Raw genomic sequence first — 25,502 nt, 5'->3', positions numbered from 1 at the left:
AGCTGACTTCAGTCAAAACTGTCTTTGCTCCAACTTTCCGAAGCAGGAAAATCAATCCACAGCTTAGAACAAAGTCATCGGCAAACCAGAAACTTGCTGGAGAACGGAGGAAATTCAGGTGTCAGGCATTAGAAATGCTGGCTGGTCCCGGCCTCCCCTCAGGGAAGGGAAAATGTAAATGTACTAAATGCACCCGAGTGAAGGCCGAGCTGGGCCAAGCTAAAGGAGAAAATCTATACCGGCCAGGGACTAAGTTAATGGAAAATGTAATTGAAGGGAATGATATGCTCCGCCTGTAGGTGGTACAGCCTGGTGCCCTTTGAACCCGGAAGGCGAGACACAAGGCCACTGAGGCCCTAAGGGAAAACGAGAATTGCTTATCTGTAGGAACAGGGGTGGGACTGAGCCTGGGAACAGAAAATCTGTGACCGTGGCCAGAGCCTCCTTAAAAGCTGCCGTGGAAGGGTGGGTGTTTGCTTTCGGCCACCTTTGAGTCCCTTTGAGGACATGAAATGCCCCCTGTGTCCCACAGCATCTGCCGCAAGTTAGGAGCCGCAGCCCCCAGGAGTGTGGGCTAAGCCTGAGGAAAAGGACTGCACCCAGGTAGGAAGGCTGCACGTGTGTCTGGGCTGAGGGCTGAGGAATTGCCCCCACCCCTTCCCTTCCTGGCCCTGCCTCCAGATTCATCCCTCAGGCCTCCCTTGCTGTTCTCCCAAGACTCCAGGCTTTCTTCCCTAGGAAAGCCAAGTAGCCAAACCTCCCTGGTGGGTTCTTCACAGCTCTCGGAAGTTGTGCCTGGCAGGCTTCGGTCCAGCCTTTTCTCCTCTGGGCTTCGACACCAGCATCTGAAGTGCTGCCAGCTCTTAATGTAGCCAGGTCAAGCTGTTCTCACTGAAAGTCCTCTGAGCACTGACCAGGAACTAGGCAGAGTGGTGGAGGGCCAGACATTCATCAAGAAAGGCCGAGGTTTTCAGCCTGAGGGAAGGTAGCGTTAATGACTCACTGAGCTCCCTCAACTGGGAAGTTAGGAATGATGTGAGAGAAATAAGGTGAGGTGGTGTGTGTGTGTGCACGTGGAAAAGTGTATGTATGTGTGTATATGCATGTGTGTGCTATGCGTGTATATGTGTATGTGCGTGTGTATGTGTGTATATGTGTTTGCGTGTGTGCATGTGTATATGTGTGTGTGTGTGTTTGTGTGTGTGTGTATGTGGGGGTATGGCGATGGGGTAGATTAGGGAGCACGAACGGTGGGCTAGCGTCTCAGCCCGGCATCTCTGGGCATCACTGGATCAAGAGGTATTGTGAGAAGAATTTTACAGCTGGTGATCTTGTTGCGGCTCAGGCCTTAGTTAGAGAATATGAGTGCTGTCTGATTTACGGAGCAAATGTGACGGCCCGAGCTCCCTTGGCTGTTAGCCACCAAGCCCTAGCCATCCAGCCCTGCCTTATACACATTGTGCTAACGCTTGTTCTACGTGTGGGCCTTGTACACAGCCCTCCCTCGCTTTGGGACTCCCTCTCCCATTCTTGTCCCTCTTTCTTCAGCTTCTTCTCCCTGGGGTGTTCTCCAGAACCACGTGAGTGGTCCTGGAAGACACCCCTCCCATTCCCACTGTAATCCAGGCGATGGGCAGGCCGAGAGAGGAAATTTTTCCTCAAACAGGGAGACCTAGACAGTCAGGAGGCCCTTTTTGGTCTAGAGATTTTTTGTTTTGCTTCATCCACCCAGCCACCGAGGACACCACAGGCCCCAGACAGATCACAATGGTGAAAAAGAAGCATAACGCTCTCCAGAAAGTTCCCCAGACACCCACACCCCAGAAGGGGCCCGAAATGTGTAGTGAGCCTTGCCTGCTCTTGCCTCTCTACTGAAGCAAGCTGTCGTGGGTGCACGGAGGTCAGCAATTGCTCTCTCTGGAGGAGACACGGGAGGATTTACAAGAGGCTTCTCTGGCCTCTGAGAGGGACGCAGGGGCTCGCAAGGTCCTGAGGCGTGCCTCCCCCTGCTTTGCACAGGCGCACTTGCCACAGACTCCCCCCCCCCGTCCCCCTCCCCCCCTCGGCTGGGTTCTCTCACTGGGGACTGAGAGCTTATTTCAGATGAAAAGAGGTTTGTGAGGACCCAGGAAGGAATAACACTGGCCTTGCTGCCTACCAGGCCTGTGGTTTGCCAGGAATCGGTGTGGAAGGAGGTGCAGGCTCTGTGGACGCTGGTTCTGGAGGATTCCGGTCTGCTGGCCCCATCTGCCGTTCATACTGTACGCTGCCACAAAGCTAAAGGGGTTCTTCTCTGCCCGTAAAGCTGTCTTCCTTTGTTTGGCCCACTGTACACAGTGGATTCAGATGATGAATGTAACCACAGTGCGGTTAAGTTCCTAAGTTAGTGGAAGTTCTGCTACCTGTAACCCATTGACCTGTGTGCTGAATGAGCTCGTGGTTTTGGGTAGTACAAAGAGTATCCGCCAGTCAGCTTTTATATCAAAGCAAGAGCATCTGGACTTAGGTGTAAGAGAAAAATTTTAAGCAATAGATTTGTAACACCGTGGCCTAGCCATGAGATCCCATGGGGAAGTTTTTACTGTGATTCATTTTTATGTAAATATATGTAGCTGTGTGCATGTGCATGCAGTACCAACAGTGGCCAGAAGAGGGCATCAGCTTCCCTGGACCCAGAGTGGCAGACAGCTCTGTAAATCCTATGTTCCAAACCCATCCAGTGTCGGTGCTGGAACTGAACTTAGGTCTTCTGCAAAGTAGTACAGGTTCTTCAACCACTGAGCCATCTCTCCAGACCCTGGGGAAGCTTCTCAAGAAAAGGTTCAGTTACTGGCCATAGCAGGCAAAGGTTGGATCTAGCTCAGCGTGATCCCAGTGCTCCCGTGCCATCTCCCCAGTTCTGAACTATCTGAGTAATACCTACAGAGCTGATCGCTCCAGATATCCCTTCCAAACAACTCCCTTCTAACAAGCCTCTCATCAGTGTTAAAATTGTTTGGTTTGCAAACTGTATTTTACGGATATATATTAAAATACATGACCGTAAAAACTTCAGAGCCATGTGTGGTCCCTTATACCTGTAATCTCAGCCCTCAGCAGAATTGCCTTAAGTTCAGTACCAGCCTGGGCTACATTGTTGAGTTCCGGGATACTCTGGGCAACTGAGTGAGATGTTGTCTTAAAAAAATCCCAAGGGCTGGAGAGATGGTGCAGCAGTTAAGAGCACTGGTTTCCCAGCAACCACACAGTGGCTCACAACCGTCTATGTGGGATGTGATGCCCTCTTCTGACATAAAGTCGTACATACAGATAGAGAACTCATATACATAAAACAAATAAGTAAATCTTAAAAAAGATACCACCAACAAAACTCATTTAGTCTTCCTCAGCCAAACTCTATTCTCCCAAATGATGTGTGTTCCCCTGGCACCTGTGAGTGAGTGGGTCCTTATCCAGAAATGGGGTCCATCAGTAGTTGGTGAGATTCTATTGCTTTATGGGTACACACATTGCCCACAGGGAGAACACAGAGAACTTGAGTTTGGAGGAATACTCTTGCAGTCAAGGAAAGCCCAGGTCGTGAGTGACCAGAAAAACCCGTGAAGGTGGAAATGTTCCTCCTCTACACTCTAAACGGCAGCTCAGCCCTCTGTCAGCTCCACTCCCTACTTAGGCTTCCAGAGCCCTGGGAGAATGACAGCTCTCATTGTCAGCTAGCTAGATTGTAATGATCGCTTCATCCCCCGTTTTACCTAAATCTGTGCCTTGTCCTGCCCACGGGTACATTTGACACCAGGGAAATGCCAAGCCAGCTCTTTGTCCCTTTCAGGCTGGTAGTATGGTAACAATCCATACGGTGCGCTGTGTAGCACTCTGCGGATACACGTGGGGAAAGCTGTTTTAATCGGGCTCCAGTGGGTTTGCTGTGTCAATTCCTTGCTTTTTATTTCTTGGTGGTAGTGAAGTTTAAAACCAGAGCTTGCTGAGCTGGTGTGCTGTGTCTTCATCCCTCTTGTTTATTTGTTTATTTGTTTGTTTGTTTTGTTTTGTTCTTCCTTTTTTCTCTTGAGACAGGATTTCCCAGTTCCCTAGGCAGGCCTTGAACTTGCAATCATTTTGCCTCAGCATCCAAGTCCCTGGGATTACAGGCCTCGCCCTCACACCTGTACATTTAAAATGCTGCTCGTTTGTGTCTCTCAGAAGCCAGGTGTGAGGTGTGGCCGTTTGTCTCTATAGTTACCCACCTAGGCAGACTTTGGAGTCACCAGAGTGGCCTTGGTAGGGAAGGGTGCCCTGGCTTAGGGCTCTCTGAGGTGGCTTTTGTCTTCTGACTGAGTCATCAGGACCTCAGCCTGGAAGCTGGCTTTTATTACTTTACTCTCACCCAGGGTCAGCAGCAACTTTAAAACCAGCAGAGTCCTGTTCCCTTGGTCCCCATTCCTACCTTTGCCCTAGGATGGTTGTCCATCTCTTTCTGCGTTTTCTAAATGTAGGTGGGTGAACGGTCTGTGTTCTCTCTAAGACACGGTCAGGACAGTCCAGGCATGTCCTCTTTAGATTTAAAGTATTTAGCACGGTGTCTTATTAAACCTCTCCACTATCACAAATCTACACGAAGTTCCATGCCACCACTTAGGGACATCTTTGGATGCTAACGCATCTTCTCTCTACTGACGTGGTCTCGCTATCACGAGCTCAGTGTTTACCCAGTAAACTTTCTCAAGCTCGCCTCTATGCCAAGCTCCATGGAAGAAACTCTTGCCACTTCTTGGTGGACACTGAAGCACCTCCCACTCGGGACAAGAAGGGAAGGACCAGCTATGAGCACTTCCCAATCAAGGGAAGGTATGCTGCTTTTCTGCTTGCCGGTATTGGAGCGGAGCTGGCATGTAGGACGTGCTCAGTGGGTGTGAATGTTCCTTCTTATTCAGAGTGGAGAGGCAGAGCTCCAGCTCCCAGAGAACACCTTGCAGCGCATGGTCAGGCATGGGTACATTTAGGCTGCCCAGCCTTCTACGCCCTGGTGACCAGGACAGTGCAGTCAAAGTTGACCGCCCACAAAGCTCTTAAGAGTTTGACCACAGCTTCCAGTCTGCGAGTCACTGTCCCCTTTTCAAACATACCTATATTGGGATTTAATCCATGTGTCACCAAATCCACCCTCTTAAGGCATCTGTTACCCTGGCCAAGTGTGGGATATAGTCATCACCCCAAGAAGAGAGCACGTACTCTTTAGGGACCACCTTCTTCCCCAAACCACAAGCCCTAAACAGCCATGAGTCTCCTTTTTGCTTCTATGGAGATGCTTGTCTCAAACGCTCCTGTTAGTGGGATCACTGAGTGCGATGCTTTGTGGAAACCTTCTCACCCTGAGCACCAGGCTTGGGGGGTGGGGGTAGCCGTGCTGTAGCGGGCCTCAGCGGCGCTTCGCTCTTCCTGTGTGGAGACAGTCATGTTTATAGGTGTGATCCATCCATCCATCCATCGGCTAGCAGACACTTCGGTTGCTTCTGTCTTTGAAGAGCACCCCTGTAAACCCTCGTGCACAAGTTTTTGCGTGGACAAATGTTTTTATTATCTTTACACACACGTCCAGTGCAGTACCACTCACGTCTGAGTCATGTGGTAATTTTGCCTTATGTGTCTGTTTTCCAAAGTGGCCGGGCCATTTTTTACTTACATATATGAGAGTTCTAATTTCTTTGCAGCACTTTTTATTGTCTGTTTGGGGGAGCTTTGTGGTACGGAGGCCTTGAGTGTGTTAGGCTGGTAATATTTCTCCTTGACCTTGAATGACCTAAAATGAAGTTTATGCCCTGGCAGTGCTGAAGCATGCATGGGCAGCCCGTATATGGTGGCTCTGTTGAACTTGTCCATGTTGGGTTTCATGGTCTAAGTTGATGAGGACAGCTGACCAGGTCTCTTCCTCAAGATCTCATTACAGATGGTTGTGAGCCACCATGTGGTTGCCGGGAATTGAACTCAGGACCTCTGAAAGAGCAGACAGTGCTCTTAACCGCTGAGCCATCTCTCCATCCCATGACAATTATTCTAGGTGTGTTAATTACAATAAAGAAGTTAGTGAGGATTCTCACAGGGACTGTGTTGGTGTCGTTGAACATTTTTAGTGTATTACCACTGTAATGATAACATAATCTATGAATATGGTATTTTCACCATTCATTCACATCTTCTTCAACAGTCTTGTGTATTTTTTCTAGAACAGAAATTGAAATTTCTTGTGTTCGATTTGTTTTGAAGTGTTTCACTCTTTTTAATCTTATTGTATGGAGTTGCTTTCTTCATTTAATCTTAGGACTGTTCAGTGGAAGTATATAGTGATTTTATGTATTGATTTTGCATCTTCCAACCTTGCTGATAATTTACTAGTTCCAGTAATTTTAAAACTGGGTTCTTGTGGCCTTTGTATGCACGGTGGCCATTTTTATTCCTTTTCCTACCTGGAAGACTGTCCTTGCTTTTTCTTAGCAAAATTTCTGCCATGGCTAAAAGTTCTAGCACAAAGCTTATGACTGAAGCCATGCTGGCCACAGAGCACAGTGTCCCACCTCTCCCTGTAAACCATAGTGTCCCCTGTGGACTTTCAAAGAGCCTTTGTTGAGGAAATCCCCTTCTGTCCTGGCTTACTGCCTGAAACTTATCATGAGAAGGTACAAGGTTTTGTCCGGTGTTTTTCTGCATCTTTTGAGATGGTCAGGTAGCCTTTGGACTTTTGTGTTCCATCAATATGGTATATTGATTTCCTCTCAATTCCTCCTTGGTTGTTGTATCTTCCTGAAAGTCATCGAGTTCAGTCTTGTTAGTGCTGGGGGAGGGCTTCTGCGTCCTTGTGATGAGGAGCCTATTGCCTGCAATTTTCTTCATTCTCTCTCCTACGCTGTCTGTCTGGATTTGGTCTTAAAGTGACATTAGCTTTAGAAAGTGAGTCGGAAAATATTCTCTCCTCTTTTACTTTTTGGGGAGAATTTGTGAAAATCTGTATTTTTATTTTGAAATGTTTGGTAGAGTTTGCCTATAAATCATTTGTGCTTTCTCTTCCTTTGTTGTTATTTTTAAAATTGCTAATTCATCCTCTTGCTACGGGTCTATGCTATACAGATGATCATTTCTTGAGTCAGCTCCAGTAATTTGCCTTTTCATTCAAATTATCTAATTATTTATAGTCATTTATAACATGCTTTGACTTTTCTCATCCCTGTAAGGCTGAGGGAAATATCTGTTTGTTTCCGAGTCTAGCGATCTGCCTTGCCTACACTTTTGCTAGGTCGTCTGAAGGTGTGTTAATGTGTTACTGTTTCTAAAGAACCAGCTTTTGCTAGCGTTGCTCTCATTTCCTAGTGATTTTCTAGTAGATTAATTTCTGTTCAAATCTCTACCCACTTGCTTTACATTTAATTTGCTGGGTTTTACTGTCTTAAGGTGAATGGTTATTTATAAGAAATTGTTCATCCTCTACAATGTAAGGTTTATTTTATTGTATGTGTACGGGTTATTTGCCTGCATGTGTCTGTGCATTCCATGCATGCCTGGTGCCTGCAGAGGCCAGAAGAGGGCGTCGGATCCCTTGGACCTAGAGCTACAGACAATTGTGTGCCAACATACAGGTACTAAGAATCGAGCCCTGGTCCTCTGGAAGAGAAGCAAGTGCTCTTAACTGCTGGGTCATCATCTCTCCAGCCCTAAAACAGACATTTTTGCACCTACAATATTTACCTCTAAGTTACTGCTGTGGTCTTAAGTCATGATGACTTTTCTTTTCGGGCAGTCTCCATGGAAGTCCCCAGTGGTAGGACCAGCTACTTGCCCTAATAATATCAAATTTTAGTTACCTTCCCGAAGGAGGAATGTGGACATGGTTAAAATGTCTGTGTCTTGTGTTCCTTCATTGCCAATCCTGGAGCACTTTTTGTGATTGGTTGTGTTTCTTTTGGAATATCAGGATTGGTTTTGGTGATGTTTAATCCACAATTATTGATGAAACTAAAAAGATATGATTTTGACTAGGTAGGGGTGGGGCTAGAATGGTTTCCTTTTTATTTTTATCTCCATGATGTATCTGGACCTTTATACACACACATACACACACAAACACACACACACCCTACACATCCTAACACATACACATACCTTTACACACATACCTACACATACACATGCACACACCTACACACACACACACACACACACATTCACAAGCAGAACCATTGATTCTTTTCTTGTTGTTTATTTTCAAGTGATCGAGGGCCAAGATGGCTACTGTTCCTTCTAAACATGGAAGAACCCGTCTTTGGTTCCTCTCTGGTGAGGCAAGACCTCAATCTGCTCCCAGTGCTCTCTGGACTATTCTGTGTTCGTTTCTCCTCTTTGCACAAGCTCACTGGTAACAGCAACTGTGTTGGAGCAGGGTTTGTCACGACTGCAGCTTGGGGGGCTTCCTGGATGGTCCTCTCATCTCTCTTCCCTGCATCCTTCCTTTGCAGCCCAGGCAGCCACTGCTGAAGAGTGTCTGGCCAACCCTGGGGGCATGGACCGCTACAGCATGGATACCTCCTCCGCGGCCTTTAGCCACCGGGGCTCCTTGGCCCACTCCTCCTCCCAGTACTACAAGAGACTGAACTCTGGAGACAGCCACCTTGGAGGAGGCCCTGCCACTACCACCAGCAGTTCCCGCACCAATCCTGTGCCCTTGGGAGGGCCATCGACACCTGGACTGAGGTTCCCGGCCTCCAGCCCCAAGAGGAATGAAGGCGAAGGAAACAGATGTGGTAACGTAACACATGGCCTGGCTTTCTGGGGGCAGAATGGCTTCCACCCTTGCCCTGGAGACACAGCACGGGTGGGAGATGGGCCGGGGAGGGGGCGGTGAGAGGTGGGGAGGGGATTATAGTGCAGTGATATGAACATGACTCTTCTGGAAACAAGAACTTTCCACAAGCTCCTTGGATTTTTGTCATTCCTGTAGGCAGTCAGTCAGTCTTAACTCTTTGATCATAAATGATGAAAATGGCATATTAGGTAGGAATGATTAATAGATTACAACTTAGTTCAAGACACCAAGGGGTGGTTCTCCCTCTCAATGCAGGGCCCCTGCTCTGTTCATCTTGTGTCCCCACCATGCCCTTCATCTAGTGGACAGGAGTGGGGAGGACACATGTAATGCCCTGGATGGGATGGACATGGATCCCACTCATGATCCATTGGCAAGATTAGGTCATTACATCCCACGTAGCCAGGAGAGATTAGGTCATTGCATCCTACATAGCCAGGGGAGCCCAGCTCTGTGCCCAGAAGAAAACAGCAGCAGACTTGGGCAAAAATTGTCTTTTGCATAGTGAGAGATTGATTATTAAATCATCCATGACAGAAGTTCACTGGAGAAAGCAGAAAAGACAAAGTGTCTCAGTGCTGGTTATTCAGCCCTCCTGTTCCTCACAGAGAAAAGAAATACACGAAAGTGCTCAAAGGGACGTGGGACTCTAGGAACTACATGGAGGCCTGTAACATGAGGGCTGACTTGTTGGGGTTTATGTCCTGCCCAGTTCCCCACAGATGGCAAGCCACAAAGAAAATCACACAGAGATCTCCATAAGTTATAAAACTGATTGGCCCATTAGCTCAGGCTACTTATTAGCTCTTGTAGCTTATATTAACCCATTATTCTTATCTATGTTAACCACATGGCTCGGTACCTTTCTCAGCTGGGTATATTACATCTTGCTTCTTCCGTGGTCTGGGCAGGACTGCAGAGGGAGCTTCCTGCTTCCCAGAATACTCCTGTCCTCATTGCCCCGCCTCTACTTCCTGTCTGGTTGACCCACCTATACTTCCTGCCTGGCCAATCAGCATTTATTTAAAACATCATTGACAGACTACAGACAATTCTCCTGCACCAGAGGCCATTCTGGTAGATGCCTTACAACAGGTGGGCCCAGCCTGCAGCCTGTGGGCCTCCTGTAACCAGGGTAACAATGAGGTTAGTATAGCATGTGTCACATGACATCGTATTTCAATGTCACAGGATTGGACACCCCTGCTTCACAAAATCATTCTCAAGCTTTGGGATTTCATTAATGGATTAGAAGTGATGGAGCAGGATGGATAGATAATTTTGTGGATGAAGCAGTCTGGAATTGTGGGTTTGCTGTCCTCTAACTGGACTGGATGGCTCTTTTCAGCCCTGGTTTCTCTGTGTTTCTGTTTCCTTCCCTGAGAAATTAAAGTGATTGTACCAGCCACCCCTCCCTCATAGAACCACGGGGAAGGTTAAACACATTTGCATGTAGTTTTAGTAGAGGGCCTATGGCCATAGTAAGTGGTTAATAAATACTAGTACCATAGATTTGTGAATGCATCCCTCTGCCAACCACAGCTGTGGGGAACCACAGCGAGGCCAGAGCCAGGGCATCTTCAGCTTCCTCCTTGTCACCCTCACTGGGCTGGCTGTCTCTTCTCTAGGTCCAGATCCCTCTTCCAGTGGCTGCCAGGAGTCATGCACGTGAGCTGTTTTGTATGGTTCACGATCCCCTGCACACTTCCCTCAGATAGCTTCATCTATCCCAGACAAGCAAGCCCCAGATGGGCCTCTGCTGGCCACGGATGGAAGGATCAGCAGGGACCTTTTGAGGAAGAGGTGGCTCTAAAAGGCAGAACAATGAATTGATTCACTCTATAACTGCAGAACTTTTCAGTGTAAGGACTCCACTAATGGTGCCCCTGCAGGGCGCTAAAGGGACAGTGGAAATACGGGAGCCAGCCGCTCAGCCACCGCTGTGAGCCACCGCTCAGCCGTGCCGTCTCAGTAGAGAGAGGGGGAGGTAGGTGGGAGAAAGGGGACAGAGGGTTGTGCCTCATGTCTCTGAAAGAACTTTCCCTTTCTGCTATATCTCATTTTCTAGAACTGAGCCACATGGGCAATAGCTGCAAAAGAAGCTGGGAAATGTAGTTTCAATTCCAGGTGGACATCAGGGACTTGTTATAAAGAAGCAGCAAGGATGGGAGGGGGGTTGAGCAGGCAGCTAGCAGTCTGAGCAACACGTCCTTATGAAGAATGCTTGCATTCTCTGTTTTTCTTCCCCCGGTACTTTATTCTCTTAAGTATCACCCTGTCACACTAGAGGAACCATGACCTCAGTTTTGTGGAGATGTCACATGTATTTGAATCCCTGACAGTCCAAGCAAAAGGAGGCTTGTGCTAGACTTTCACTTAGCGGGCATCAACCATGGACCAATTCCTACTGGACTTAGGACTTATCATGGTATAATATGTTGCTCCTAGGCCGTGTTACTGGGTTCAGTTCCAGGTAATGTGGACCAAGAGGTCTGTCAGCTGTGAACCAAACTGAGGTGGCTAACTTTAAAGTTTTGGGTATATCCAAACACCCCAGGATCTCTGCTTGCAGGGTTTCTTGGGGTCCCTTCTGATGTGGAAGGGGATGAAGAAGAGGGTGAAAGTGGACAGGAATCCAACTCCACTGCAACTCTTTATCAAGGGCCTCCCCACAGTTGCTTTGTTTGAAGCAAACTTGCCTAACGACCATGGTGGTTCAGGATGCTGAGCTGAGCGCAGAATCCAAGGCAGAGGGAAAGCCTCAGCCTCCCTACCCATCCTCACTCACCCGCCAGCCTGCCCCCTGCTGCGGCTCCTACTATCTCCTCTTCTCTCTGCTAAAGCCTTTCCTCTCCCGAGGACTGTCTGATGTTCCTCTGAAATTACATCCCAGATGAAATCTGTTGGCATCAAGGAACTGTTTCTCTTCAATGGGTTTGACCCAGCTCATAAACCCTGGAAGAAACCTAGAAATGGATTTTCTCCCTAGCTACTAATCACAATGGTTTGAAACCACAGAGTCTGGAGAGCTGCACCAGGCTGCAGGCAGGAGGGGAGGGAGGGATGAGGTGGCTGGTTCTCAGCTGCCTTTCCCTCTGATGTGAAGCCTTAGCCCAGCCTCCTGCTGCCCCTGGAGCTGGACCCAGTGCCAGCCGCCGCCAGTGCCTGACAATGCCACCAAGGTGCAGCGCGGGCTGTGGTTTCCCTGGAGTTTGAACTGAATCTCAGGTGAATATTTGGGAGCTTCAGTCTCTCATCCCAGATACAATCAGCCAGAGCTATAAAGGGCTGTAAAGAGGTTTCAGATAACAAAAGCTTCCTGAATGGGCTATGGAATTCCTAGGCAGCGCCAAGATGTAGGGTCAGAAACAAAATAAATCTGACATTGTTGTTAGAGCGCAAACTTTCCCTGTGCGCTGGAGTTGGCTTTTAAGGGATGCTCTGTCAGTGGAAGCAGAGATGGTTTTGCTAGAGAAATGATGAGGACGAGGGCCTCATGTGAGGGCTGGTACCTGCAGAGGCAAGAAAGGGCTTCCTCATTGTGGAGAGAAAGGAGTTGGGGCTGGGATGATGCGAGAAATCCCACCTGATGGTTTGGGGTCCGTGTCAGGCAGATGGGGCTTCACTTACAGCAATTGTAAACCACGTATTCTTGAGCAGGGGAATGTGCTGGTGGTGGTGGGATTTAGGGGCATCGTCTACTGGACGTTTATGAGATGACCGAGAAGAAGAATGCCAATAGCTTTGGGGCTAATGCTGACGTTTATAACTTTATCCTATTGGATGCTTGCTACCCAAGATGACTGGTAAACAGCTAAGGGACTGGGTGTTCTGGTCAGCAGATGTCCACTGGGCACCGGGGCAGGGTTCTTCTCAGGTCTGAGGATGGTGCCGTGAACTGGGCAGAAGGATCCCATTGCAGAGAGATGGACCTTTGCACGCTATTGTGATTGTTGGAGGTGGAAAGTGTGACCTATGTGACAGTATTGGGAGGGAGTTGCTGAGACAGTATTGGGGAGGTTGCTGAGACAGTACTGGATGGGGGGGTTGCTAAGACAGTACTGGATGGGGGGTTGCTGAGACAGTACTGGAGGGGGGTTGCTGTGACAGTATTGGAGGGGGGGTTGCTGAGACAGTACTGGATGGGGGGGTTGCTGAGACAGTATTGGAGGGGGGGTTGCTGAGACAGTACTGGATGGGGGGGTTGCTGAGACAGTACTGGAGGGGGGTTGCTGTGACAGTATTGGAGGGGAGGTTGCTGAGACAGCACTGGAGGGGGGTTGCTGAGACAGTACTGGATGGGGGGGTTGCTGAGACAGTACTGGAGGGGGGTTGCTGTGACAGTATTGGAGGGGAGGTTGCTGAGACAGCACTGGATGGGGGGGTTGCTGAGACAGTACTGGAGGGGAGGTTGCTGAGACAGTATTGGAGGGGAGGTTGCTGAGACAGTACTGGAGGGGGGGTTGCTGAGACAGTATTGGATGGGGGTTGCTGAGACAGTACTGGAGGGGGGGTTGCTGAGACAGTACTGGATGGGGGGTTGCTGAGACAGTACTGGATGGGGGGTTGCTGAGACAGTACTGGATGGGGGTTGCTGAGACAGTACTGGATGGGGGGGTTGCTGAGACAGTACTGGATGGGGGGGTTGCTGTGACAGCACTGGTTGGGGAGGGGTTGCTAAGACAGTACTGGTTGGGGAGGGGTTACTGAGACAGTACTGGATGGGGGGGTTGCTGAGACAGTATTGGATGGGGGGTTGCTGAGACAGTACTGGATGGGAAGGGGTTGCTGAGACAGTACTGGATGGGGGATTGCTGAGACAGTATTGGATGGGGGGTTGCTGAGACAGTACTGGATGGGAAGGGGTTGCTGAGACAGTACTGGATGGGGGATTGCTGAGACAGTATTGGATGGGGGGTTGCTGAGACAGTACTGGATGGGAAGGGGTTGCTGAGACAGTACTGGATGGGGGATTGCTGAGACAGTATTGGATGGGGGGTTGCTGAGACAGTACTGGATGGGAAGGGGTTGCTGAGACAGTATTGGGGGGTTGCTGTGACAGTATTGGATGGGGGGTTGCTGAGACAGTACTGGATGGGAAGGGGTTGCTGAGACAGTATTGGGGGGTTGCTGTGACAGTACTGAATGGAGGCTGCTGTCACATTGTTGGAAGGGGGGTGCTGGACCCTCTCACCTTGGGAGTCAGGAAAGACTCCAGGGAGGTGTGATGGAACCCACTGACATGAGAAGTGACATTTGAGCCCCATGAAGAAGAGGTGTCCTGAGGCTCCTGGCAGAGATCGCATTGCTTGTCAAGGCCAGAGGGTGGAGGCTATAGCGTTAGTTGCCGGCTGAGAAGGAATGCTGCCCAGCCCGGCCTGCTGGTCTCCAGGGGCATCTTCTGTCATGTTGGCAGGGCAGCTGGTCTTGAAGGATTAGTAGAAAAATCCGATTAAAAGCTAAGTGTCATTGAAAGAGAATGAGACAGCATTGTTGCAGCCTACCTGATTCTGCAGAGATTGTGGGCTAGCCTGGACTCGGCATAGCCTTAGACAGACACCCGAGGCCTGCAGAGGTGTCAGTGTCAGCAACCCATGGTATACTGGGTCAGGTGCTACCTGACTTTGGACAGAGCATGCGCATACTGCCACACACCTCTCCTGCGCTCCTGGACACAGCTGTGGAAGATAGGGAGCTCTGGCTCCTGGCTCGTCCTGGCTCATCACTCGCTTGTTCCACGCCCCCACACTGTTAGCTAAAGTTTCCCCTGAATTATAAATGAGCAAAGACCAATTATCTGTGTGCTCGTGGGAATGCACAAGACAGAAAGAGATCCGCAGATGTGGTACCTGCGCTTCGGAAGGGGCCGGGGGGATTGCTTTTCAACACTGAGTCTGCCGGTGGTCTATTTTTCTGTTAACCATGAATTTGGCTTCAGGAGCAACAAGATTTAATTATGTACCCATTCACCAGTGGGTCTCACTTTTCACATCTCCACAACCCACAGGAAGCAGCCTGACCAAGCACTGCTTTCCGCAAGCGCTAGAGAACACAGCTGGTAGCGAGTGTTGCGCATGCTCTGTTCACACAGGAGCACGATTCATTCAATCCATCCTGGCTGATGGTTGATCTGTCACATCTTCCTGCTCTGACTGAGTCGGACTGGACACATAAGTCTTTCTGACACTTTCCCAGGAGCTGGAGCAGGATGTGGTGGTGTGGTGATTTTTCTCTATGAGTACAGACCTGCCCAGACTTTGCAAACCCATTGCTGGAAAGTTCTGTTTTCCTCCTCCAGCAAGACTATGTGCTTTGATGAGGAGCAACTCTTGAGCAGTGTCTTAGGTGACCTGATGTTCTGTCTTGTATTACTAAAAGGGCCCTCAGAAAGACTCCTAAGCTAGCCTGGCTGCTCTTCCACCATCCTGAAAAGCGGGGAAATGTCCACAGTTGGCACCAGTCCTGAGCATGGAGAACATTTGCCTCAATGTCTGCTCTCTACAGCCTTCCCTGAGAGCGCCCTCCTCAAAGACAGGAGCCCTCTGCTCAGCTGCAGGCAGCGGCTGCTGTTCCTGACCTCGCTCATAGGACCTCAGGACCAAGCGCAGGATCTTATCAGTGGGCTGGACTTCCCCTCCTTCCTGCCAAGTCTAGGAAATTAGATTTGACCTCTGCTCTCATCACTTCAGAAATCATTCTCGGACTAAAGACTTGCCGCCTTTGTAGTCAGGACATCCATTACCACCCTGATTAACAGCCATGCTCCCGTGGGCGGGCCCTGAAGACAGATGTGATTTCTGTGATTCTTCAGCCCCATGTTGAGTGCAGATGTCTTTAAATGGAGAAAAAAAATTATCTTTCACTAGTGTGCATCAGTATTAGTATTGGACGGCTCTGGGGAGCATTAACCGTTTCTCAGTGAGATGCCTGGTACCAAACCTCCTTATGGGATCCTTCCAGGTCCAAAGGTCAGAGGGGAAAAAAAGTCAAAGTAAATCCAGTTTTCAGCTAGCACAGATTCAGAAATGTGATGGTTTGCTTGTCTCAGTACATGAGCTCTAGGTACTTCTCAGGCTCAGCAAAAGACGGAGGGGAGGCATGGAAGAAAACGGCTTCCTCTTAAGACTCAGAGAAGGCACTGGCTTCTCCACTTCTGGAATTATCCTGTAGGGATACTGCTGTTTGTTCAGAATCCTGGCCTTTTTTCTAGCCTTGAAGTAGTGTCACGGATCACTTACAAAAAGCTAGCTTATTTCTGCAAAACATATCGATCCAGGTCACAGTCATCAAATCCACGCTCCGAGTCTATTTATTGTCTGCACAGCTGTGGAGGGGTCAATGTAATATATGACCCTGTAATGAGAGGATTTGGGTTGTATCGTTCACCAAAAACCTCTCCCAAGACCAAGTCAGGGGAGCAAGTGCTTGGCACATGATTGTGAAATGAACATGGAGGATTGTCAGGGAATTAAAATCTAAAGGTTACAGAAAAGTACATGAGTGATGGTTCTGAAAGGATGTGGGAAGCATCCTAAGAGAAGAGAAATAAGAGCCCAAGGGCAGATGGGGAGGCAGGTGATAGTAAGAAAGACGGCCATGGTGTCCACAAGGGGCCTGATAATGGTCTCTGAGCTTCAGGTTCCGTCTGTCTGTCTCTGTGTGTGTCTGTCTGTCTCTGTCTCTCTCTCTCTCTGTGTGTGTCTATCTGTCTCTCTCTTTCTCTCTGTGTGTGTGTGTCTGTCTGTCTGTCTCTCTCTCTCTGTGTCTATCTGTCTCTCTTTTCTCTCTCTCTGTGTCTGTCTGTCTCTGTCTCTCTCTGTCTATCTGTCTCTCTGTCTCTCTTTTCTCTCTTTGTGTGTCTGTCTGTCTGTCTCTTTCTCTGTCTGTCTCTCTGTCTCTCTATGTGTGTGTCTGTCTGTCTCTCTCACTGTCTCTATCATTGTGTTTGTGTGTATGTGTATGCATGTGGCTATGTCATATACCCATACATTTGTGTGTGAATGACACTCTATATGTGCCATTGTACGCATGCGGAGGTTCAAAGACAACCTTGGGTGTTAGGTCCTTGCCTTCCCACCTTGTCCAAGCCAGGGTCTCCTTGCTGCTTTTCTGCCATGTACACTAGGCCTGCTGCCTCACAGGCTTCCAGGGAGTTTTCTGGCCCCCACCTCTTCCTTTCTTTTAGGAGTCCTGGGACTACAGAAACTTTTGCTATGCCTCTTACTTTTATGCCAGTTTTGGGGATTCAAACTCAGGTTCTCATGCTTGTATGGCAAGTGTTTTAGCCACTGAGCCATCTTCCCAGCCCCTAATCCCCGGGCTTTGATGGTTGATGGGATATCAGTGGGAAGGAGGAGGGTAAACAGGCAAGCAATAGGAAAGCGGACCATAATCAGTGTGCCCAGGTGGATGTGTGGGTGTTCTGGGGAATACCTGCAAGAGGTTGACCAGAAGGCCTAGTGCTTGCTCAGTTCATTACCCATAACCAGCCTCTCTGACTAGAGAATGCTGCCACGATCTAAGATAAATTGTGGTCTAATCAAAGACAGGGAAGCCCCAGGGTTTGTCTGTAGGTCCCCCAGCCCAAAGTCCTTCCTCGGCATCTAGGAAGGAAAGGTACTACAGAATCACAATACAGTCCTTGGCTTGGGCAATGGGGACTCCGAGGGACCTGAGTGGCAGCTGTCTACAGACACATCTTGATCTCAGTGACAGCCTGAGGCAGTGCCAGCCATGCTAGATAGAAAAGAGCAGAAGCAAAGAAACCCATGGGAAAATTGTTTCAGGGGATAGGTGTGTGGGTGTATTTCTTACTTCTCTCATTCCTGTGAACGAATAATTGACAAGAAATAGCTAAAGAGAGACAGGACCTATGTCAGCTCACAGTTTGGGGGTATAGCTCCATATAACACATTGGGCCTGGAAGCAGAAGTTGCATGAGGTGGGGCAGTGGAGTGTGCTCCATTCTGGGTGGACCAGAAAGCGGAGCAGAGGGAATGCTGGTGCTGACCTGGCTCATAGCTAGGGATTCCATAGCTGTGATAAAACATTATGGCCTAAAGCAGCTTGGAGGGGGGGAAAGGGTCCATCATCCAGGATAATACTGACAGGCACGCAAGGCAGGAACCTGGAGAACGAAACTGATACCGCATCCATGGAGAAACGCTGCCCACTGGCTTACTTGGTCTGCTTTCTTATAGCACCGAGGACCACCAACCCAGGAGTGGCACAGCCCGCAATGAGCCAGCTGGGCCCTCCTGCATCAACATCAATCAAGACAATGAACCACAGGCTTGTCTATAGCCTATCCGGTGGAAGCATGTTCTCAATTGAGGTCCCTTCTTCCAAAATGACTCTAGCAATCAAATTCACATAAAACTAGCCAGCACACTGGCTTTCTCCACCAGTCCCCAGTCAGTCTGAGACTCCAGCCTCTGGGTGGAGCCACCCACATTCAGGGTGTGTCTTCCTTCCCTTCTCTCTGGAAATGCTTCCCAGAGGTGCGTCTCCTGGCTGATTCTAAATTCAGTCATGCAGACAATACAGATTAGCTGCACTGTTAGCAGTATGAGTTAACCAAAGATTCAGCAGGGAGGGCAGGGAGAAGGGCCAGCAGGAGAGGCATCCTCCTAAGGACTCAGAAGAACCCAGCACTGAGGACAAAGGAAGCAGCAGGGTAGCATCGTCTTCCTCTGAGAGCAGATATAGACAAACCCTCCAGGATTGCTGGAGGTAAAGTGACAGATTAGCCATTCTGCAAAGTCCAAAACTGAAGGCACCAACACATGGTCCCCTGACATCTCCAGAAGACCCAGAGACGGCCCAGCATCGCTTGGTCCCATAGCGGGCAGAGGCCCATTTTGCTAACACTTAGCTCTCAGCTCACCAGCCCTAATCACCAATACCCGGCTATAGCAGACCCGAGGACAGACCCCAGCAGACAGAGCCCTGGACAGAAGGTCTGGAAAACTTTATCTGAATCTGTTTGTGAAGGACAAAAGCTTTTCCAAAACTTCCCTCCCTGCACAGCACGGCACAGAGCAGCTCCTTACTGAGCAGCCTCTGGCAGAATTCACACGTCACAGGGTCACTCGGCCCTTCTGTGGACTTCCGAGCACTAAAGACTCCTCCCAGGCCAGCTAGGGGTGCCCGTGCCAAGTAGGCAGTACCAGGTGAGCACTGGGTTTCACTGGCTCATGGTTCCCCCTTCTCTGCTCACTCCTTACAGCCTCGAGCCCCTCTCCAGAGGTGCAGGACACCAGGAGATCAAGCAGCAGAAACCCTTCTACCTGGACTGTGGAGGACGTGGTTCGGTTTGTGAAAGACGCTGACCCTCAGGCTCTGGGGCCTCACGTGGACCTCTTCAGAAAGCATGTATGGAAGTAGTGGGTCTGGAGGGAGGACCAGGGAATGGGGTGCGTGGAAGGAGAGAGGAGTTCAGGATCCCCCAAATGCTGGCGATCGGTCTTGAGAGAGCCAAAGATAAGAGACAGAGGCAGCCATGGGCTTATCAGAGGAGAGCAACCATCAGTTTTGTATTTTTGAGGGATATTTTTCTCTTCTGTTCTCTCTCTCTTGGGCCTTGACTGCTTTTCTGCTCATCTACCCACCCACCCTCCATCTACCCATCCATCCCTCTACTTATCCATCGATCGATCCATCCATCCACCCACCTACCTACTCACCCCCACCCATCCATCCATCTACCCATCCATCCCCCCACCCTCTCACCTACCCTCTCACCTACCCACTCACCCCCACCCATCCATCCATCCATCCATCCATCCATCCATCCATCCATCTATCTACCCATCAATGCATCTACCCGTCCATCTACCCACCCATCCACCCACCCACCCACCTACCCACACACCCCTCATCTACCCAACTTTCACCTACCCATCCATCTATCCAATCAATCCACCCACCTACCTACCCATTCATCCCCGACCCATCCATCCATCTAGCCATCCATCCATCTACCCGTCCATCTATCCACCCATCCACCCACCCAATCTGCATGCATCTGACAGTCATTTGTAGCATACCTGCAATACTCCAGGTAAACTGTGATCCAGCCTGTTCTTACTTCTTAGAGCAGTGGTTCTCAACCTTCCTACCGCTGTGACCCTTTAATACGGTTGTGACCCCAACCATAATATTATTTATCATGGTTCATAATATTTTTCATTCATAACTGTAATTTTGCTACTGTTATGAATCATAATGTAAATATCTGTGTTTTCCAGTTCATCTTAGGCAACCCCTGTGAAAGGGTCATTTGACCCCACAAGTTGAGAACCACTGGCTTAGAGGGTTAAATGAGAAAATACATATAAATTTACATGAGGCCTCACCCATATAGATAACCTTCTTATAAATGTTGAAATCATTTAGCTACTTCTGAAATATATAAGATGTAAGTGGGGAGAAAGGTAGGAATTAATGTTACTTGCTCAGCTTACTGTATTAATTTTGGATTGATGGTATAACAATTTGTACAAATTCAGGGCCTTAAGACAATGGGCTTTGCCTATCTTCATTTCTGCGAGTCAGGTAGGAGCCTCGCCAGGGTTTCCATGGGCTGAGATCCAGGTGTTTGCAAAGATACAGTTTTGGATTTTAAGGGCAATCTGCTTGCCCTTCCCAGCTTCGTGATCGTTTTTAAAGCCAGGAGATCAGTCAGGGTCCCCTCGGGCTGATCTGCCTGTGGATGGATTTAGTTGAATGACAAAAAATATCATCCATGGGATAGCAGGAATGTAGGTGGAGTTATTTCAGATTCCTTCAGTAGGGAGCAGTTGGGAATCTGAAGGATACAAGGTAGCAACTGACTTCCGGGAGGAACAGGAAGAGGAGAGCATCTCAGTCTGCTTTAGTTGTTCCCAGTGGTTCTCCCGGGAACCAAAAGCACGTGCTCTCACCGACTCACCTGCCCTTAAGCTGCCTGCTTAGCACAGCTTGACCACAGCTGCCACTTGGCTGCTCTAACTGCCTCTGGGTTTTCTTTCCCCGTCCCCGTCCCCCAGGAGATTGATGGCCATGCCTTGCTGTTGCTGAGGAGTGACATGGTCATGAAGTACCTGGGGCTGAAGCTGGGACCCGCTCTCAAACTCTGCTATCACATCGAGAAGCTGAAGCAAGCTAAGTTCTGAAGTTCGTGGAGTCGGAAGCAGAGTCCCAGACCTCAGCATTATCTTCTGCCTGACCTGCACCCAGCCAACATCACAACGTCTTCTCAAAAGCAACATCCACAGAGACTTCGTCTTTTTTATGAAATGTGTGCGTCTTTGCCTTTTCTAACATCCCAGATGGCCCCTTTCAAAGGCTCAACTGTATTATTGATTTGCCAGGAAAAAAAAATCACAAAAAGCCAATTACATTTAGTGTCCCTGACATGCTGGTCACTCTTTATAGGTGCTATTTGTGTCGTGACAGAGTGGATAACTGAACGCTGTCACCCACGGTGTATCCCCGAGGGGGCCCTCAAAGTGTGAGAAGGACCTTGTCCTTGGAGGTGCTGTGGTGTGGCCCATGGCAGGAGCAACCTCTCCCTGTTGTGGGGACCAACCAGCAGGAGCCTCACTGGAGTCAGCTCTGGGGTGACTGCCCCCCGAGATGACTGCCTCGCCTTGCACTATCTGGAAAGCTTGAGGTTTTTTGCTCAAAGTGAGGAAAAGATGTTTTCTAGTCCCAGCTACTGAAGTTCTTCATTGCTCCACCAGAGGGCAGACTACTAATGAGATTTCAGCAGGCAGACGGCCGTGGCCTGCCCGTTCAAACTCAATGTCTGGGTTAGGGCTTCTGTAATCAAGACCTGGCCTGCACAAGGAAAGGGGACCAGTTCCATAGTCAGCACCCCAGATTGCCACTTGAGAAGGAAGTGTGATCTGGAGAGTTCCAGATTCACTACTGACTGACTGACGAGGTACGAATTTGGACACAACTGTCTGCCTAAACAAAGATTTGAAAGCCCCTTCCTTCCCAGACTCTTGCTGAGGGCTGAGATGGTGGCGTGCGGAAGAATCTCGGTGACATTTCACTATGGGTACTTCTTGAAGAAAAAGAAGGGAAAGAAAACTGTCTCAAGAACGCATGAAATAGGAGAGCCCTGATTTCGGGTTACGTGGTTGCATTCTGTAGCTGAGTCTGTGGCTAATTTTTTCTAGACTTCAACAAATACACAGACGTGTTTTTATTGGGCTTAATTCAATTTACAAATAGGTTTTCACTTCTTCGCTGTGAAATAATGAGAAAAAAATTGATTTTCTACTTTTTGCAGCTGTGTCCAGAGAGGGATGGAGCCACGGTTTACTGGGCAGAAGGGTGACCTCTTTGCTGCTATTTTTTGTCACGTCCTTTCTTTTTCTTTTGTTTATTTAGACTAGAGAACTCCAGGGCACATCCTTTTTCTTAAAGGTGGATCTGGGGAGGATGGGGGTCAAGAGTAACTTGGGGTCTGCCACGGCCACAGTGTGAATTGGAAAAGGCGTCTCCCCGTGGGTTGCAGCCTAAGCGAGGTCTCAGCTGGCAAAGGACCTGGAGGGGCTTTGAGCCCTCAGCTCTCAGCCCGATGTCCTGCTCCAGAACAAGATAGGTATAGCTTCTTGGATGGAGCCACCTACTGTATGGATCAGCTAGCATGTAGGCAAAGACCACAGGAAAGATTCCCTGCTGTGCTACGGGGTCCACTTTGCTGGTCCCTGTTTGAGGAAGTGTGGCAGGTCACTGCAAGAGCATTGCTACGTATACAGCGGTGGTTGGACTTGAATTATGACAGAGAAGAAGATTGTCCCAGAACTTCCCACTGAATGGAAACTTGATCAGGTTTCGGAGGCGCTGGGTGTCTGTTATTTTTAGTATGTGACAAAATGACCTTGAATCAGACCTTGGGGAGAATCTTTAAGATGTTAGAAGCAATGAGCAGACTGCCTTGCGAACCCATCGCTAGCACTAGGTGCTTGCCGCTGCTCTGACGTTAGGTCCTCGTCTCAAAGAGCGGCAGATAATTTCTGTCAACAGAATCGCTGCTGTGTGAAGGCAGGGAGATCTGGAAAAATCGCTCAGCTCAACCGTTTGTGCCCTGTCCCTGTAGACTCCTGGTACCTCTCCCAGGGACATGTAAGCTTCCCACATGTCCTGCTTACCCTTACCAGTGGCTCCCTGGTGTCCCCAAGTTAACATATGCCCAAACGAGTCAAAGAAACCTCAAGGAGCTTTTGAAGGAGAGTTAGGACCTGGTTCAAGTCTACCTGGGGACTGGCGCTGTGTCCCCACACAGGGACTCCCAGTCAGGTGCTGTCTTAGTTCACACGAAGCCTTAAATTAGCTCAACTGCAGAATCCCAGACATTTAAGGTTTGGCCAAGATTTTTAGAAATTAAGAAACCAAGAAGCAGTTTCATTATTCTTGGCATGAAGGCTGCAAGGCTGCAGAAGAACCAGTGGAACCAATTCTTCTTGCCTGTTTTTGCATGGAATCTAATTAGCTGACCACATCATTGTAGCAATGCTGCAATCATAATTAATTTTCATTCCTCTCGAAAACCTTGTCAAACAGGGCAGCTAAATAGCTTCTCAAATGTAAAACATGCCAGCCATTTCCTCGAAACAGACCTTAAAGGTCAGGCCGTGGCGGTCACTTCTGGCCCAGATGGGAAGGACTTGAACTCACATTTGACAGATAGCACACTTGCTGTTCCATCTGCATAGCTTTGCTGCAGGTTGTGGTGAATAATGGTCAAATTTTGCATAACTCCAAATTAAAGAGTGCGCGTGCTCCAAAACATCTCCAATTACATTTGTCTGTTAAACACTTGGAGGAAAAAAAATCAAGAGATACTTCTGTTGCCTAAAGCATTTTAAATGTTTTATGAAACACATTATTCCCTTTGTGAAGATTTTAGATAAAAGAAGTGGTGTGTGTGTGTGTGTGTGTGTGTGTATGCGCGCGCGCATGCGTGCGCGCACATCACTTGATGCTGGAGCTGGAAAGTCTAAGGAAGTGGCTGGCAGTGTACCATGTTCTTAAATATCTTTCCAGCTTTGTCATGTGGAGACGAAGCCCAGTTTAGTCCTCCTCCTGGCTGTTACTAGGTGTTTCCTCTTACTGTAGCGGGGCCTGTCCTGTGGACAGCCAGATGACCAGAACAAGTCTGGTTTCTGGACTTGTTCCTCTCACGTGGCTGACATGCCATGCCAACCCTGAGGATCTGGATGCCCGAGGAGAGGGCACCCTGGGGAGCTGCAGGCCGAGAGCAGCTGCCTAAGGTCTCAATCGTGTCTACCAGGAAAGGCTCGGGCCTGCTCTCTCTTTTCACCAGAAGTGTCAATGTCTTTTCTCTTTCAGTAGAAATAAAGGAACAGAGGACTCCTCAGATAAAACTGTGTTCAAATGAATAACTTGGGAAGAGATGCTGGACTCCTCAGATAAAACTGTGTTCAAATGAATAACTTGGGAAGAGATGCTGGACTCCTCAGATAAAACTGTGTTCAAATGAATAACTTGGGAAGAGATGCTGGACTCCTCAGATAAAACTATGTTCAAATGAATAACTTGGGAAGAGATGCTGGACTCCTCAGATAAAACTGTGTTCAGATGAATAACTTGGGAAGAGATGCTGGGCTGAGAGTTTGAGAAGCAACCAGAACACACAAAAGTAAACGTTTGGTAGGAAAACAATAAAAATTGTGGTGACAACCCTGCCCACTACTGGGCCAGAACCTGTTTTTTCATATCTGCATGCTGTTACAGAATACTTCTTAACATTGAAACTGCTTAAATTAAAAAAAAAAAACAGATTCTTTTAGGAAAGTTTTGTTGAATCTTTGAAGAAAATTGGAAACACCCAATGTTCTATTTGAACATTGTCATCATCAGAAAGTCCCGAAGGACGTTCTGCTCTCACCCCAGGGAACAGAGAGGTCTTCCTACACATAAGCTATGGGATGTGAGCTCTTATGGCTTCCCACTTCCCCAGCGGGGCCAGGCTCACAGTGTTGTTTAAATCAGAGATAAAGACATGGACTGTGAAGAGTAGATTTTTTTTTAAATTGCAATTGCAACATCTTGTTAAGAACAGGGGTGCCAAAAAAACAAAACCAAAAAAACCCAACTCTGCCTTTTGTGTGTGTGTATGAGAGACAGAAACACACTAAGAGTTTTCCTGCTGTGTTGCTAAGTGACTTTATTCTCAGTTCCATAAGAGAACCAGACTGGGAACCCCTGAGGGAAATACAGCAGATGGTCAGATGTCCAGGGGCACAAACATCCCTGCTTCCATCCTGCCAAGTCAACAACAGCTGTCCAGCAGTCCCACTCCCGGGCATGGATGCTGGAGCCCCAGCCCCCTCCGTGTCTTCCCCTCTGAGATTTAGCCTCATCCCACGTGATTCCTTCACGGACAATTGGAAGCTGGGTTTTGGGAAATCTAGTATTTACTTGAAAGAGGATCACTCCTATTTATTGCCACCAGTTAAAGATTATGGCAACATGTCTGCTAACAATTTGCTTTGTGTAATTTTGTCCTAATGCTAATAAGCCACAGCTGGGACACTTCCTGCGCTGACTTCCTCTGTGGTTACAGTACAGCCGTCACACAGGCTACACCAATGCCGAGCACACACACACGGGCCCAGAGATGCTGTGCTGGGCA

At 48.7% G+C, this 25,502-nt stretch overlaps 1 protein-coding gene across 5 annotated transcripts in view; it reads left to right on the top strand.

Moving 5' to 3' along the window:
* The window catches only part of Scml4 (Scm polycomb group protein like 4), a 98,227-nt gene extending 73,675 nt beyond the window's left edge, over positions 1 to 24,552 (top strand). For 3 of the 5 annotated variants that reach the window (XM_075944599.1, XM_075944596.1, XM_075944590.1), the window contains 3 exons: positions 8,502 to 8,786; positions 19,077 to 19,222; positions 20,878 to 24,552. In XM_075944599.1, coding sequence (XP_075800714.1) covers positions 8,502 to 8,786; positions 19,077 to 19,222; positions 20,878 to 21,003 — 557 coding nt within the window. In that variant the 3' untranslated portion in view covers positions 21,004 to 24,552. The other 2 variants (XM_075944612.1, XM_075944607.1) reach the window with 2 other exon arrangements.
* Positions 24,553 to 25,502: the final 950 nt, after the last annotated feature.

Source organism: Microtus pennsylvanicus, chromosome 1 (genome assembly GCF_037038515.1).
Source record: "Microtus pennsylvanicus isolate mMicPen1 chromosome 1, mMicPen1.hap1, whole genome shotgun sequence".
Taxonomy (NCBI): domain Eukaryota; kingdom Metazoa; phylum Chordata; class Mammalia; order Rodentia; family Cricetidae; genus Microtus; species Microtus pennsylvanicus.
The sequence above is the reverse complement of the archived record's forward strand: the minus strand, read 5'-3'. Positions and strand labels throughout refer to the sequence as shown.